The following is a 17,021-nucleotide window of genomic DNA, read 5'->3' as shown; positions in this document are numbered from 1 at the left end:
GTATAGTAAGGTGTCTTTGGGCTGAAAAAAAATTATAAGGTAAGGCATTTTATAACCGAAAAAAAAACGACCATGTATATAGTAAAGTGTTTTTGACCGCACAAAAATGACCATGTCGTGTTTGGCTCGAAAAAAAAAAAAAACATGTATAGTAAGGCATTTTTAACTGAAAAAAATGACCATGTATAGAAAGGCGTTTTATACCCGAAAAAAAAGAGCATATATAGTAAGGCATTTTCAGCTCACAAAAACGACTATGTATAGTAAGGCATTTTTACACGGAAAAAAAGCACCATGTATAGTAAGGCCTTTTTAGCCCGAAAAAAAGTACCATGTATAGTAAGGCATTTTTTGCTGACAAAAACGACCATGTATAGTAAGGCACTTTAGCTGACAAAAACGACCATGTATAGTAAGGCGTTTTAAGACGAAAAAAAACTACCATGTATAGTAAGGCATTTTTAGACGCAAACAAAACGACCATGTATAGTAAGGCACTTTAGCTGACAAAAACGACCATGTATAGTAAGGCGTTTTAAGATGAAAAAAACTACCATGTATCATATGATGTTTTTGACCCAAAAAAAACGACCATGGATAGTAATGTGATTCTTAGGTCCTTTGGTGGTTATGTAACTCAATGGTAGAGTCTGCCCCATGATTCGATGATGTCCCAGGTTCAATCCCCCCCATCACCACTTGGGATTTTTTTTCTAATTTCCCCATTGTGGGTCGATTGTGGGCTTCTTTGTGCTTGTTGTAAAACAACCATGTTTTGTAAGGTGTTTTTGGCATGAAAAAAAACCACGAACATGTATAGTAAGCCGTTTTTAGGCCGAAAAAAAAATGACCATGTATAGTAAGGTTTTTTTGACCCAAAACAATGACCATGGCATTTTTGACGGAAAAAAAAACATGTATAGTAAGGCGTTTTAGACGGAAAAAAACTACCATGTATTATATGGAGTTTTTGACCCGAAAAAAACGACCATGTATCCTAAGGGGTTCTTAAGCTGAAAAAAAAAACCAACAACCATATATAGTAATGTGAATTGTGGGTTATTTGGTGGTTGTGTAGCTCAATGGGAGAGTGTGTCCCGTGCATATCCGATGTCCCAGGTTCAATCCCCACCATCACCACTTATGATTTTTTTCTAAATTCCCCTTTGTGGGACGATTTTGGGCTTCTTTGTTCTTATTGTAAAACAACCGTGGTTTGTAAGGTGTTTTTAGGCCGGAAAAAAACTACCATGTATAAGTAAGTTGATTTTTGCCGAAAAGAAACCCACCATGTATAGTAAGGTGTTTTTAGCCGAAAAAAAAGACCATGTATAGTAAGATTTTTTGGCTGACAAAAACGACCATGTATAGTAAGGCATTTTTAGATGGAAAAAAAAAACAACCATGTATAGATGGAAAAAAAACAACCATGTATAGTAAGGTGTTTTTAGCTGACAAAAACGACCATGTATAGTAAGGCATTTTTACATGGAAAAAACAACCATGTATAGTAAGGTGTTTTTACCCGAAAAAAACGACCATGTATAGTAAGGCATTTTTAGACGAAGAAAAACAACCTTGTACGTATAGTAAGGCATTTTAGCTGACAAAAGACCATGTATAGTAAGGCATTTTTAGATGGAAAAAAACAACCATGTATAGTAAGGCGCTTTTAGGCCGGAAAAAAAGACCATGTATAGTAAGGCATTTTTAGACGCAAACAAAACGCCATGTAGAGTAAGGCATTTTTAGATGGAAAAAAAAAACATGTATAGTAAGGTGTTTTTAGCTGAAAAAAACGACCATGTATAGTAAGGCATTTTTAGCTGGCAAAAACGACCATGTATAGTAAGGCATTTTTAGACGAAAAAAAACAACCATGTATAGTAAGGTGTTTTTACCCGAAAAAAACGACCATGTATAGTAAGGCATTTTTAGATGAAAAAAAACAACCTTGTACGTATAGTAAGGCATCTTAGCTGACAAAAGACCATGTATAGTAAGGCATTTTTAGATGGAAAAAAACAACCATGTATAGTAAGGCGCTTTTAGGCTGAAAAAAAATGACCATGTATAGAAAGGCGTTTTATACCTGAAAAAAAGAGCATATATAGTAAGGCATTTTCAGCTCACAAAAACGACTATGTATAGTAAGGCATTTTTACACGGAAAAAAAGCACCATGTATAGTAAGGCCTTTTTAGCCCGAAAAAAAGTACCATGTATAGTAAGGCATTTTTAGCCGAAAAAAACGACCATGTATAGTAAGGCATTTTTAGCGGACAAAAACGACCATGTATAGTAAGGCGTTTTTAGCCGAAAAAAACGACCATGTATAGTAAGGCGTTTTTAGCCGAAAAAAACGACCATGTATAGTAAGGCGTTTTTAGCCGAAAAAAACGACCATGTATAGTAAGGCGTTTTTAGCCGAAAAAAACGACCATGTATAGTAAGGCGTTTTTAGCGGACAAAAACGACCATGTATAGTAAGGCGTTTTTAGCCGAAAAAAACGACCATGTATAGTAAGGCGTTTTTAGCCGAAAAAAACGACCATGTATAGTAAGGTAAGGCGTTTTTAGCCGAAAAAAACGACCATGTATAGTAAGGCGTTTTTAGCCGAAAAAAACGACCATGTATAGTAAGGCGTTTTTAGCCGAAAAAAACGACCATGTATAGTAAGGCGTTTTTAGCCGAAAAAAACGACCATGTATAGTAAGGCGTTTTTAGCCGAAAAAAAACGACCATGTATAGTAAGGTGTTTTTAGCCGAAAAAAACGACCATGTATAGTAAGGCATTTTTAGCGGACAAAAACGACCATGTATAGTAAGGCGTTTTTAGCCGAAAAAAACGACCATGTATAGTAAGGCGTTTTTAGCCGAAAAAAACGACCATGTATAGTAAGGCGTTTTTAGCCGAAAAAAACGACCATGTATAGTAAGGCGTTTTTAGCCGAAAAAAACGACCATGTATAGTAAGGCGTTTTTAGCCGAAAAAAAACGACCATGTATAGTAAGGCGTTTTTAGCCGAAAAAAACGACCATGTATAGTAAGGTGTTTTTAGCCGAAAAAAACGACCATGTATAGTAAGGTGTTTTTAGCCGAAAAAAACGACCATGTATAGTAAGGCGTTTTTAGCCGAAAAAAACGACCATGTATAGTAAGGCGTTTTTAGCCGAAAAAAACGACCATGTATAGTAAGGCGTTTTTAGCCGAAAAAAACGACCATGTATAGTAAGGCGTTTTTAGCCGAAAAAAACGACCATGTATAGTAAGGCGTTTTTAGCCGAAAAAAACGACCATGTATAGTAAGGCGTTTTTAGCCGAAAAAAACGACCATGTATAGTAAGGCGTTTTTAGCCGAAAAAAACGACCATGTATAGTAAGGTGTTTTTAGCCGAAAAAAACGACCATGTATAGTAAGGCATTTTTAGCGGACAAAAACGACCATGTATAGTAAGGCATTTTTAGCGGACAAAAACGACCATGTATAGTAAGGCGTTTTTAGCCGAAAAAAACGACCATGTATAGTAAGGCGTTTTTAGCCAAAAAAAACGACCATGTATAGTAAGGTGTTTTTAGCCGAAAAAAACGACCATGTATAGTAAGGCGTTTTTAGCCGAAAAAAACGACCATGTATAGTAAAGCGTTTTTAGCCGAAAAAAACGACCATTTATAGTAAGGCATTTTTAGCGGACAAAAACGACCATGTATAGTAAGGCATTTTTAGACGGAAAAAAACAACTATGTATAGTAAGGCGTTTTTAGCCCAAAAAGGACCATTTATAGTCTGGCGTTTTTAGCGGACAAAAACGACCATGTATAGTAAGGCGTTTTTAGCCGAAAAAAACGACCATGTATAGTAAGGCGTTTTTAGCCGAAAAAAACGACCATGTATAGTAAGGCGTTTTTAGCCGAAAAAAACGACCATGTATAGTAAGGTGTTTTTAGCCGAAAAAAACGACCATGTATAGTAAGGCGTTTTTAGCCGAAAAAAACGACCATGTATAGTAAGGCATTTTTAGCGGACAAAAACGACCATGTATAGTAAGGCGTTTTTAGCCGAAAAAAACGACCATGTATAGTAAGGCGTTTTTAGCCGAAAAAAACGACCATGTATAGTAAGGTGTTTTTAGCCGAAAAAAACGACCATGTATAGTAAGGCGTTTTTAGCCGAAAAAAACGACCATGTATAGTAAGGCGTTTTTAGCCGAAAAAAACGACCATGTATAGTAAGGTGTTTTTAGCCGAAAAAAAACAACCATGTATAGTAAGGCGTTTTTAGCCGAAAAAAACGACCATGTATAGTAAGGCGTTTTTAGCCGAAAAAAACGACCATGTATAGTAAGGCATTTTTAGCGGACAAAAACGACCATGTATAGTAAGGCGTTTTTAGCCGAAAAAAACAACCATGTATAGTAAGGCGTTTTTAGCCGAAAAAAACGACCATGTATAGTAAGGTGTTTTTAGCCGAAAAAAACGACCATGTATAGTAAGGCGTTTTTAGCCGAAAAAAACGACCATGTATAGTAAGGCGTTTTTAGCCGAAAAAAACGACCATGTATAGTAAGGCGTTTTTAGCCGAAAAAAACGACCATGTATAGTAAGGTGTTTTTAGCCGAAAAAAACGACCATGTATAGTAAGGCATTTTTAGCGGACAAAAACGACCATGTATAGTAAGGCGTTTTTAGCCGAAAAAAACGACCATGTATAGTAAGGCGTTTTTAGCCGAAAAAAACGACCATGTATAGTAAGGCGTTTTTAGCCGAAAAAAACGACCATGTATAGTAAGGCGTTTTTAGCCGAAAAAAACGACCATGTATAGTAAGGCGTTTTTAGCCGAAAAAAACGACCATGTATAGTAAGGCGTTTTTAGCCGAAAAAAAACGACCATGTATAGTAAGGTGTTTTTAGCCGAAAAAAACGACCATGTATAGTAAGGCGTTTTTAGCCGAAAAAAACGACCATGTATAGTAAGGCGTTTTTAGCCGAAAAAAACGACCATGTATAGTAAGGCGTTTTTAGCCGAAAAAAACGACCATGTATAGCCGAAAAAAACGACCATGTATAGTAAGGCGTTTTTAGCCGAAAAAAACGACCATGTATAGTAAGGCGTTTTTAGCCGAAAAAAACGACCATGTATAGTAAGGCGTTTTTAGCCGAAAAAAACGACCATGTATAGTAAAGCGTTTTTAGCCGAAAAAAACGACCATGTATAGTAAGGCGTTTTTAGCCGAAAAAAACGACCATGTATAGTAAGGCGTTTTTAGCCGAAAAAAACGACCATGTATAGTAAGGTGTTTTTAGCCGAAAAAAACGACCATGTATAGTAAGGTGTTTTTAGCCGAAAAAAACGACCATGTATAGTAAGGCATTTTTAGCGGACAAAAACGACCATGTATAGTAAGGCGTTTTTAGCCGAAAAAAACGACCATGTATAGTAAGGCGTTTTTAGCCGAAAAAAACGACCATGTATAGTAAAGCGTCTTTAGCCGAAAAAAACCACCATGTATAGTAAGGCATTTTTAGCGGACAAAAACGACCATGTATAGAAAGGCATTTTTAGACGGAAAAAAACAACTATGTATAGTAAGGCGTTTTTAGCCCAAAAAGGACCATTTATAGTCTGGCGTTTTTAGCCTGAAAAAAATTAATAAAATGTAATAAAAGGCGTTTTTCGACTTGTGAGGTTGTTTTATTTTGATTATATTTGAAGAAAGTATAGCACATATTTACACAGACAGTGGTGGCAGCTTCTTCTGGTCACTTCTTGGACAGCTTGGCCTGTTTGTTTTTGGGAGGTGCCCACTTGAGGCACACAGTGTCCACTGCACGACAAAGACATGGCATTACTATTCCTTCTTACCTACCTCCATCTGGGTGTGACCCGACACTTGAGGGTGGTGGGCAACTCACCGGTGATGGGCGGCTTCTTGTACTGGGCGCTCTTAAGGTGCTCCTCCACAAGTTTGGGCGTGACGCAAATGACGTGTTGGCCTTTCCAGTATTTGACCATGTTCAGCGACTGCAGCGTGCTGATGATGTCGCTCTGCGTGATACTCGTCATCTGGCTGGAAAAAGCAACAACCCCAAATTTTGGGGACACGTAGGAAATTATAGTTCTACTAATTTGTTTGGTACATGGCGGAGCCTGTCTGATAGAGATTAGACAGAATAAAAAGTTATCCTATTTAAAAGTTTCATGCTTAGCGGGCCAACCAAACAAAAGGCGCAGATGGCCTGAGGTCAATCTAAGTTTAACAGACACAGCAAGTTAAACTGTCATCTTCATCTAGGAGATCTGGCCTTGGACAGAATTTAGGAGTTGGGAAACTCCTTTATCACCGGAGTTATGTACGACTTGAAACTCCTTCACAGGAAGAGCTCATTAGCCAAGATACAAATTTATCAGCTCATGGAAAAGACAAAATACCTGTTTTATTGCTTACAGCTGTTGGGACTCCTAACGTTACAGGGACGTGGTATTCGAATCAAGAAGACTGTGTTTTACTAATGTATCACTTACATTTGCATATGCTCTCAATAAATAGCTTGGCAGAGGGCTGCAGAATTCGAGTGTCTGTCATGAATGACTGCGTTCCCTGACGGCAGTAAAAGACAATCTTCCTGTGTTCGAGCTTTCGTCCACAGTGTCCGACCGAACATCTCTGACACTGTCCCAGCTGTCTTTGGGCAGCAGGGAGGTCCCCATGATGAACTGATTGCCAGCCACTCACAGGGCACATATAGTTGAATAACAAACTGTATTCACACTCACTGGGACGATTTAGGGTGAGAGAAAACCCACGCAAACTCCACACAAGAAGGCCGGAGACGGAATTGAACCCTTGACCTGTGTACTGTGAAGCTAACGTGCTAACCTGTCTTCCACCGTGTCACATTCTTGTTATTATTTTTTTAAACAAAAGTTCTTAAAGGACAAGCGACGTCTACGGACAAGTTGTGTCCATAATTTGTAAAATGGCTTCAAATGACTTCTACTGAGCATATTTTAATAAGATTCCACCGCATATAGCTATATTTTACGTTTTAAGACTTGCGCTGCATATTCAGGAAGTCTTGCTTTTGAGTTGGTGACGAGTCCGTACGTGACGTCACGAAAGGACCGCCCCCTGCGCGAAAAAAGACACATTGTAGCAGTCCTTCCGTCACGTCAATGTTTTTTGCTGTACATGTTTGGTCTGAGAACCGTGTTGCACCTAAAAGCCGCCAGAAGAGGGCATCCAAGCTCCATATAAGGAATTTATCAGCCTGTGGAAGCGGAGGTGGCCACTGGAGGTCGCCATTTTGTGCCTCTTTTTTTTGAGTGAGAGATTTTCCCCCAATGTTGCCTCAAAATGGCACAAATAAATTCTTTAATCAATTGCAAACATGTATGCTTTCCTCTTCAGAACTATTTGAATCATATTCATAACTGGATGTGTAACAAGAAAGCATATTCTCCGAATCTGAAGCCATTGTTTTGATTCTCCAGCAATGCAAGACGTCTTGGCGTGACGTCACAAACTGGGGGCGGGACTTTCTGAAAATGCCCAATTCGCAGCTCAATTTTTTTTGCTGATTTTTGACACTTTAAGTCATTTTTATTGCTGTTTTGCATTTGAATAAAAATATAATACTGCGTGTTTTGGGTATTTTAGATGCTATAAAACGTTTTTCTGATGTCAGTTAAAAAACAAAAAAAGTGACGTCGATTGTCGTTTAAGCACCCCCATTTACTGGCGGCCATTTTTGAACATTGTGATTTTGTTTTTCAAGCCCCACAGTTTGCTGATTTGAGTCTATAAATTGGAAGACTATACTCTCTCCCCTTGCAGATTTTTCACGAAAAAAAATGGTTTTGATGATTGCTTGGATTTTTTTTCCAACACAGTATTTGTGTGTACCTGAGGTCTTTGATGGAAAGTGTGCCCCTAAAATCTCGGAGGATTTCCAAAAGCACCCAAGACCAGTAACTGCGATAGCTCAGCTTGCCGAGGTCAGACAGCGGCTTCTCAGGCGAACCCACTGCACTCTCCAATTTGGACAGCTCGTAACCTGAACGAAGGCACGCGGACGCTTTAAACAAGAGCGCCTCGTGGTGGTGACGAGAGTAAGCAAGCGAGCGGAGACTCACTGAAGGCGATGAGGAACTTCCCGTAGCCGCGACGTTGGTAAGGCGGCAGAGTGAGTATGCAGGCCACGTTGTTCCCATCTGGAGATTCTTTCTCCTGGAAACATGAATACCAGGTTGAGATTTAGCAGATGTGGCATTTAGATAGCTAGAAAAATCTCGTTATCACTGTTCGTAGTACTGACATGAAGTTAAAAGTAAAAGAGGGAAAGCACAAAGAAAAATAGGTGAAGAGAAGGTCAGCAAAAAAAATAATAATATTTTTTTATGACCAATTCAGTTGTATTTAATGTTGTTAATCGGCCGCTGCGAGTACATAACAAAAATCTTTTAATCATCACAATATTTTGATTACCTAACTACCCACATTCCAACTAACATTCTTACCTAGCTACATACCTACATTGCTACCTACCTACCTAGCTAGTGACCTATCTAACTACATTCCAACCTTCTAGCAAGCTACCTACCAACATTTCTACCTTCCTACCCACACTCCTACTTCTCTACCTACCAACCAACTTACCTTCCTACCTACCCACCTAACTAGCTACATTCCTTCCTACCTAACTAACATTCCTACCTACCTACCTACCTAGCTAGATACCTACCTACATTCCTACCGACCTAGATATCTACCTAAATTCTACCCACATTCCCACCTCTCTACCTACATATCCTATCGACCTAACTAGCTACATTCTTACCTACCTAGCTAGCGACCTACCAACATTCCTGCCTACCTACCTACATACCAACCTACCTTCCTACCTACCCACCGAGCTACATTTCTTCCTACCTACCTACATTCCTACCTAACTACCTATCCACCTACCTACCTACCTACATTCCTACCTACTTACCGACCTACCAACATTCCTACCTACCTACCTAGAAAGTTACCCACCTACCTATATTCCTACCTTACTACCTTCCTACCAACCTACATTCCTACCTTCTTACCGACCTACATTCCTACCTTCTTACCAACCTACATTCCTTTTTTGCTACGGTGACAAACACAATGCGCTAAAGCATCCGTACTGATCTTACTTTGGAGAAGTACCCCACGATGTGTGCCCCCTGCTTGTTGACCTCCGTGAGGATGTAGAAGATGAAGGGCTCCACGTCAAAGTAAAGCGTTTTGTGGTCCAGGAAGAGTTTGGCCAGCAAACACAAGTTCTGACAGTAGATCTGTGGAAAACGGACAAGAGCATGCAGAGACGTCACACTTCCCCCATTGCTGGCGCAAAATTTCTATTCGCTCACCTTGTGATCGCGTCCGTCCACCTCGTAGACGGAGATGTTGCTCCTGCGATAGATCTCCTTGCCTGGAGGCTGTTTCCATTGGCAGTTGGACTAGAAACGAACGTTGACGTCAGGTCGGATGTGGTATCAGTAAGAGTGAAAGCATTTTTTCCCCCAAAATATTTTTTTAAACGTGTTCAAGTTTCAAAAGAAGTTTAAAAATGTTCAAATGTACAAATGACAGAAACGTAAAACATTACAAACACTTCAGTAAAACAAAAGTACAGTAAAAATAAAAAGTAAGTAATATTAACTCATTCACTGCCAGACGTGCAAAAATGTGTCCACTGCAGTGCCAGGGTTTTTGGCAGTGTCATTAAAATTCCAGTACCCACAGAATATTGAGTTTTCGGACTACATAAACGTTCAATGCAGCGTAAGAGAACTTAGACTGTCTTCTTCCATCAGAAAAAAAGAGTTAATTCCTAAATTATATGGGTCTGGAGTTTTATGAGCTTGAAATGAGGGCACCTGTCCAAAATACAATGCAATACATACAGTATTGGCATCAAATGGTGAGTATAGATTTGCTTTGCTTGACTGCTGCTGTGCCGATGACCATTTTGTGTTTGGGAGCCTTTTACTGAGCATCTTCATCTTTATTAAGTTCATAGAGTTGCTTGTTCTGTAGCCACAGGGGGACGCAAGCCAGTGTGTTCTTGTGCCTGTCCCAAGCCCGGATAAATACAGAGGGTTGTGTCAGGAAGGGCAATTGACATAAAAGCTTGGCCAAAACAAACATGCGAATCAAACCTCTGAAGATGGAGGACACTGATTCGCTGTGGCGACCCCTTGAAGGGAAAAGCCAAAAGGAAACGAAGACATACATTTTGGTTTATATAGCACTTTAACAACAGCTGAAGTTGGAACAAAGCGCTAACAGAGGCCACGGCAGCACTTTATCGACACCCAAGCATGAAAAAACAAAACCCGAACAAATTCCAGAATGGCACTCTACGTCATATTTACAATTCGGGAATGGCAGTGAATAGTTAAAAAAATGTCCGTAATATTTAAAAAAAATTAATACATCAAAGTAGCCAAACAAAAAGTAAAATGAAGTGAAAAAAGGCCCAAAGTGAAAATGACAAAAAGTCACATGTAAAAATAGTCGTCTAAAAACAAGGCAAATGTTAAAAAAGCTTCTCGAGAAATTGTCTTCGCTTTGGTCCCAATGTGACAATCTTTGCAATATGTCTCACTTTTTTTACTTACTGGTGTGGCGGCAAGTACTGACCAGGTGGTGCCTGAAGCTGTTCTCGTACTTCATGTACTTGAGGCAGTACTCGCAGATCCAAAGTTTGGGCTGCTTGCCGTAATCTTCTGGGAAGGGTGAGAAGTACCACGCGTCGATCTCAAAGTTGCCAATCTGGATCTTGTCCACGTATTTCACCTTGGTGATCTACAGAGGGCGGGTGGGGTGAAGATGAGGATGAGGAGGACCAAGAACGACGCCGCCAAGACAGATGCGCTTCCTACCGCCTCGTGCTCCTTCTCTAGTGCCGCCGTGGTCGGATCCATCTCAGCGTATGTCTGCAAGAAACACCGTGGCCTTACACGGATGGTTCTCGTGGACCGTTACCATGCCGACAACAAAATGGAGCCAATTCTCGGGGATGAGGAAATGGCGAGTTTCATCCCGCGTCGCACCACTGACCTTCTGCACGTGGTTAATCTCATCATGTTTGCGTTTCTGGTTGCGTGTGATCTTGCGCTCCGGCTGCTCACCGATGTCGCCCACGCCGCCCACTTCCACGCTCTTCCTCACCGCGTCCTTCACCGTCTTGGTCAGCGCTAGCCGAGCTTTGCCCACCCACTCGTCCAGACGCCTGTTGACTGACCGCGCACAAATGCGACATGAGCACCATGCCCGCATCGCTCTTGTTCACCCGTCCGTGTGTGTTTGCATGTGCTCACAGCCGACATAGTGCACGTAGAACTCTTCTCTTCCTTCCTGCTCGTTTAGTCGGGACTGAATCACTTCTGCCGCATCTGAAAACGGACATTATAAGCATTCAACATGTCGGAAATTTGGAAATATTTCCACACAAGTGACACATTTGAAAATTATGTGATGCAATCGTCATTAGAGGAACAAATATGTCTAAAAATTCTCAGAGCAGTGAAGTGAAAAAGGGAGTGTCAGGAATACTGTTCAAAACAATTTCCCCCCCCTAAAGACACAAATATGAATGCAAATATGGTCATTCTGTCAAAAGTAAAAAAAATAACATGAAAATATGTTTTAATGCTTCAGAAGAGTGAGGAAAAAGAAATTCAGAAAAAGTAATAATAATGACAATAAAATACATAATCTACCTCTAGGCTGGGAAACAACCACTCAACCACTGAACCATGCTGACCCCAAATAGTCAAGCTTTAGAAAGTAAAGCTAGCATCGAACAAATACATTATAATAAAAAAGGAGCAGAGTTAAAAGGGAAAAGTACTGGTTTATAGAAAAACTGAAATATAGGAAACACAAAAAGTACTTAATTCAAAGAGTAATGTGAAAATAAAGTTAACCAGCAAAGAAAAGTTTTTGAGTGATCATAAATAAATAATATGCGTTGAAGTCGTGAACTCTGCTTTGCCTCACGCGGTAAACAATCCTTTTCACGCAATCGATTATTATGCCTGGCTATTTGGCTAAAAACACACCCACTTTGTAGTGATGACATGTCCCTTTGATCAGTGCTTTTCCGATTATAATAATGACGTAACGTTCTTCTTTAGTTTTAAGTGTTCAAGAATAAATGGTTACAGAATCCCTCATGAACAAGCAAATTTTCAAATGCGAATGGAAAGCAAATTAGCCGGCGCACCTTAGCTGCTAACAACTTACGCCAAGTTTTATCGGCTCGCTGGCACAAATACGTTCCTCCGATCTCGACCGACACTTCCTGATCTCTTCCGCCGAGCAAGGCGGTCCTCTCCGGGACGTGCTGGCAGCCACCACCGCCGTCTCCCGCCTCCCGGCCATGAGCCTCTGATTCGGCGTCGTCGTCCTCTCCACCACTGCCGTTCGACGAGCACGCCGTGCGGAGGCCAGAGTCCGCGTCCCCGCGCTCACTAACCACGGGACACGAGTCGTGATCCGGATCCATGCCCGCTTGTCCGTCACGGTTCGGTTCTGTTTGGTTGTGCTCACGTGCCCCTCTTCTTCAGCTTGAAAACAAGCGCGCTCAACAACAAAGTGACAACATGGCCGACACGTCGCTTTTTTGTGACGTCATAACGAACGGTTCCACTTGACGAGTCTTACAAAAAATGTTATTCATTCATTCTCTGAGCCGCTTATTCACTTGAAAATTAAATCCCATGAGCGTTTACAGGGCGTCACAAACCAACGACAAAATAAAGAGAAATACAGTAATAATAATCACCCAAAAACGTAAGAATGTAAAAAAAATGATTAGTTACAGAAACCGACCGTCCCATGGCAAATGTTGGCTACTTTGTGGGCAGAATAATTCGATATAAGCCTGAGGCTCATCTGCCATTCGACGAAAATAACGACCAACATGAAAACATTTGAATTTAATGTCCGATCTGACAGGAGGAAAAAAAAAAAATATTTTCCACATACATGTTGCGGGAGAGAAATGGTCCATGTGGATTCATTGACTGAATCTGTTTTACGGATTAACCAGTGATTTAATGGAGAAAAGTGGTTAGTGAATATAAAATGACTTTGCTATTTTTGATTTTTTTTTCGTGTTTAGACTGAAGCACTTAACTATTTGATTAGATTAATTAATAAAAAAACACAATAATACATTGTGAAAACTAATAAATTCATTAGCTTTATTTCATGTTGCGTCACCAAACCAAAAGTGTCTGTCAGAGCTCCTCCTCTGGTCCCCCAACCCTCTGCTGGCAGTGACCCCCCCTTCTCGGTGCCCGAGCATCCAAGCGGTGGTGTTGCGGGCCTCTTCTACGAGCACGCCGAGTTTGCCCCTCTGCCGTATGTTTGTCATAAGAAAAAGTAGAGTGACTTCCTGTTTGGCGAAGAGTCAAGTTTGCATGCACGCTGCCCCGTGTGGTGCCAGGCGCTCCCTCAGCAGGTCCCGATGATAGACTCAGTGAGTGCAGGTGGTCAGAGATGGGACCACCTCCTTTAATGTGATGCATTCGGGGCCCGCTTCCCCTCCTGGGACCCCTGTCGTGGGTGCGGCGCTTGTGGGTCTGCGGCTGCCTGTGAGTCCTTGTGCAATGTGTTGGCGGCGGAGGAAAGTGGGGTGCTGGGGGAGGAAGTTCCGAGGTAGCGGGTCGCGAAGGGTCTACAACTCCGTCGCCATCAGGAGAAAGCGGAGGAGCCTGTGGAGAAACACAAACATTCAACATCAAAAATGTCCTTGAACAAGCTGCTACGGGGATTGACAAGGTTATACAATGTGTTCAGAGCTTTTATAAGCTGCTCACAAAATATTCTAAGAAGGTTCTAGGAAGGTTCAACAAGGCTTTGACAGATTACCTCAGTGATGTGGATGAGGAAGCGATTGGACTCCTCCTCGGGATCGATGATACCGCCTCGACTGCGTTGCCTGTCCAGAACCTTCTCAAGTTCTCGCCACTTCTGCTGGAATTTGGAGCGGATGGCGGCGCCGTCCAGCTGGGTGACCATGAACACATTTTAGTCCTTACTTCTTCTTGAGCACATTTACGCCAGCCGTGTTCATATGAACACAGATACATTCATTTTTGAAAATTGTTTGCTTGTGTACCCTCTCGTGCTGATCGTGTCCATATGATCATGGCTCATATCGCAGACACTACACACTGTGTAGCTAAATGGATGCAATTTTTTGAGTTTTTCACACACGTATGACCCTACATACAAAGTTATAAACCAATCTGAAAACATTTTCTATTCTCGGCGTAAATGTGTTAATGCGCCACTTGATTAACTGTCTTACCTCGGGCAGCTGTGGCGCAGCGCTGGCCATCAGCTGGCCCAGGTCATAGATCAGAGGCTCGCGGCACACGGGACAAACCACTGTCAGCTCCTGAGGGACAGGGAACATCATTTTTTTCCCCTAAAATATGAATCATCCTTTTTAATAATTATTTTGAAAAATTGCGACTAAAAGCTCTTTTTTCAAAAATGAAAGGCTAAACTGAACAGGTTATTTTTCTCCCTCCTTTGACATTTCTTGGGGTTCATAAAGTCCGAGAAATAAAACGAGTTTGACCGGGCGTTGTCATTGAGGTTTTCATCCAACCTGATGCTGCGTGGCCGTCTTATCTTCAGCCATCTCCTGCTGGCGGCGGCGTATCTCCTCCTCCGAGTGGCTAACATATCGACCCAGGCAGTGAGAGTGGAAGTAGTGATAGCATCGAGTCTTGCTGAACAACTCCTCCTCCTGAACATTCAAGCAACAAGTATGATACCATCATAAAAGTCTTCATGGTTGACAAGGTCACTGGATAAAAATGGAAGAAGCTAAAGGTGACCTTGAATCCATACAAGCAGATGACACAGTTCCCATGGGGAATGTTGCTTTCAGTCAGGATTTCTTTGGCTTTCTGGAAGACAAAATGAGGGGGAAAAAAGAGTGAAAAAGTTGAACTTTCCATTTGAGGTAAAAAGTGACGGCAGTGACCTCAATCAGCTGATATAAGACAGGCGAGCCCACGCACGACTCTGCTTCCAGCTCAAGACTCCGCTGAAGGCTAAAACACAAAATCCCAGTCATCAAGCAACTTGAATGAGCCTAGAGTTTCTACAGTATTCTAACATGTTTTATGGTTCTAAAAAGATTTTCAAGCAAGAAGTTTCAACAGGGTTCCACATGCTCAAATAAGCTGCCAATAAACTCATGAACTATCATACGAGTCAGAGACAATTTTAAAGTGGAACTATTCGATTCAGTGAGATTACAATTTGATGGTGCGATGTAGTTTCAGTGATGATACGGTGAGTTACTTCTTATCATTTTAGATCCATGCTAATGTAGGTGTCCATTTCCTTCAAAGACAACTCTACAATCCAAGACAATTTAATACGCATCAATAAATTCTCAATGTAGTTTGATGCTCAATTATCTTTTACATCAAAAGCAAATTTCCAATTCACACGACTCCAGGGTGGTAAAATAAGTTTAGTTGGTGTGTGTTACCTGCTGAGCTTGTCGTCAGAGAGTCCTCGCGGGTTGTTTATGGAGATGACAGGAGATGAGCAGGGATACTGAACACATGAAGAAAGTAAACAACATTGTAAATTACTAATCTACATGCGAGTAAAAATATGAACATGTAATCAGGAAGTGTGCGTCACCTGGTCATCGAGAGTTAGCGTCAGGCCGAGTCGTACAAACTGCAATCCAGCTTCTTCGGCTGTGGACGGGTATAGAACCAGACTCACCTCCCAGCCCCTGGATACAACAAAACATTGCGTAAAAAAAAAGAGTATATGACTTGATCAACATCATTGTGATGATGAACCACATTGGTCACCTGTCGGGTGTCCTGTTGACACGAAGGTCATCCAAGTAGATGGACTGCAGCACCTCAATCTCACACAGGACACTGAGTCACAAGGACAAGGAGGAGGGTTAACGAGGCTGATGATGGGAGTGGAAGAATGAGAGAAGGAATAATAAGAAACGCAGTTGTCTGCCAAAGTAATTTACAAATCCAAATATTTGAACATTCCCCAGCTGCTTGTAAAACATAAGACTTCATGTTGACATGTCTTGTTTACGCTGCAGGGAAAGCAGCTAGCTTTAGCCCGTTAGCCGAGCGGTTGCTTGGTTGAAGATTGCAACGACTCTTTTTGCAGAGAAAAGCAGACAACGTTTATACGTCGGACTATGGCAGAAACGTCATCGAGCTGTCATTTTTTAATCTCCAAACAAGTTGTGCACAAACTCACTCGCTCTCCGTCGCCGCCATGATTGTTTGCCTCGGTACGCCACTGTTACTTCTTCTCGGGCCACCTAACTGCACACGCGTGACGTATTTGTGCGACGTGCGCCCCCTAGCTGGTCGGCAGCGCAATTCTATTTTTTTCCTACGCATTTCTTTTCGACCTTCGAACACTTGTTCGCTCATAAATCAGTAACACTGCATTATCTGACACAAAAGTAATGGCGACAATCCTAACAACCTTTAACAAGGGTCTATCGTTCTACATTATCAATACTATTTGTCTTAACAAACTTCCACAAAGCTCCATCAAGTTTTTAGAAGGTTCAAATTAAAGGGTTTAATCTGCTTTAATGAAAAAAAAAAACGTTTTTATCCTAAACGTTCATTTAATTTAAGTTCCGATATAATGTAACGAGATTCTGTGGCGTTTTAATAACATGTCCTCATACACGTGTGGCGTCACGCAGAAGTGGGCCTTTCAACCCTTTAATGTCTTTCTTTCAAGTGAGCCTGACTCATTCCCACGCAGGCCAAGGGTATACAAGTAGCCAGCGTGGGACAGAGAGATTGGGGGAATCACGGGGCAGAATCATCTCGGACTCAGACCCAGACAGACACGCAGCTCGCAGAGACCCGCATCAGACGGAGTTTCCCAGCACGACTAGCTCGACTCCACGCCACGATCAAGCTCTGGGATACACCTGCGT

The 17,021-nt window shown here is 41.4% G+C and overlaps 2 protein-coding genes across 2 annotated transcripts; both read right to left on the bottom strand.

Annotated features, from left to right (window-relative positions):
- Nucleotides 1-5,662: 5,662 nt before the first annotated feature.
- On the bottom strand, nt 5,663-12,684 carry kat8 (K(lysine) acetyltransferase 8). Its single transcript, XM_089018196.1, has 11 exons — nt 12,287-12,684; nt 11,359-11,433; nt 11,099-11,277; nt 10,921-10,974; nt 10,679-10,843; nt 9,403-9,492; nt 9,187-9,327; nt 8,137-8,230; nt 7,907-8,057; nt 5,916-6,070; nt 5,663-5,827 (listed from the first exon to the last, which is right to left on the bottom strand). Exons 1-11 carry the CDS (start codon nt 12,546-12,548, stop codon nt 5,763-5,765), a joined length of 1,431 nt encoding a protein of 476 aa, XP_088874322.1. The 5' UTR covers nt 12,549-12,684; the 3' UTR covers nt 5,663-5,762.
- A 535-nt stretch (nt 12,685-13,219) lies between these two features.
- rnf25 (ring finger protein 25) lies at nt 13,220-16,396 on the bottom strand. Its single transcript, XM_089018197.1, has 10 exons — nt 16,319-16,396; nt 15,901-15,972; nt 15,722-15,818; nt 15,564-15,631; nt 15,048-15,117; nt 14,899-14,970; nt 14,667-14,807; nt 14,361-14,450; nt 13,919-14,056; nt 13,220-13,761 (listed from the first exon to the last, which is right to left on the bottom strand). The coding sequence occupies exons 1-10, from the start codon at nt 16,336-16,338 to the stop codon at nt 13,285-13,287; spliced, it is 1,245 nt and encodes a 414-aa protein (XP_088874323.1). The 5' UTR covers nt 16,339-16,396; the 3' UTR covers nt 13,220-13,284.
- Between the last annotated feature and the right edge of the window lie 625 nt (nt 16,397-17,021).

The sequence above is a fragment of the Hippocampus bargibanti genome, linkage group LG17 (assembly GCF_051943395.1).
Source record: "Hippocampus bargibanti isolate YZ-2025 linkage group LG17, ASM5194339v1, whole genome shotgun sequence".
Classification (NCBI taxonomy): Eukaryota; Metazoa; Chordata; class Actinopteri; order Syngnathiformes; family Syngnathidae; genus Hippocampus; species Hippocampus bargibanti.
The sequence above is the reverse complement of the archived record's forward strand: the minus strand, read 5'-3'. Positions and strand labels throughout refer to the sequence as shown.

Bases quoted from the DNA above. Each gene is read 5' to 3' on its own strand.
- kat8 (XM_089018196.1), bottom strand. From the start codon at position 12,548: ATGGATCCGGATCACGACTCGTGTCCCGTGGTTAGTGAGCGCGGGGAC. The intron at 10,975-11,098 runs GTCAGTGGTGCG...TGTTTCTTGCAG, and splicing joins AGATTAACCACGTGCAGAAG to ACATACGCTGAGATGGATCC. The intron at 10,844-10,920 runs GTAGGAAGCGCA...CGCCCTCTGTAG, and splicing joins TAGAGAAGGAGCACGAGGCG to ATCACCAAGGTGAAATACGT.
- rnf25 (XM_089018197.1), bottom strand. From the start codon at position 16,338: ATGGCGGCGACGGAGAGCGA. The intron at 14,971-15,047 runs GTCACTGCCGTC...TTTGTCTTCCAG, and splicing joins TCTTATATCAGCTGATTGAG to AAAGCCAAAGAAATCCTGAC. The intron at 14,808-14,898 runs GTCACCTTTAGC...TTGAATGTTCAG, and splicing joins TCTGCTTGTATGGATTCAAG to GAGGAGGAGTTGTTCAGCAA.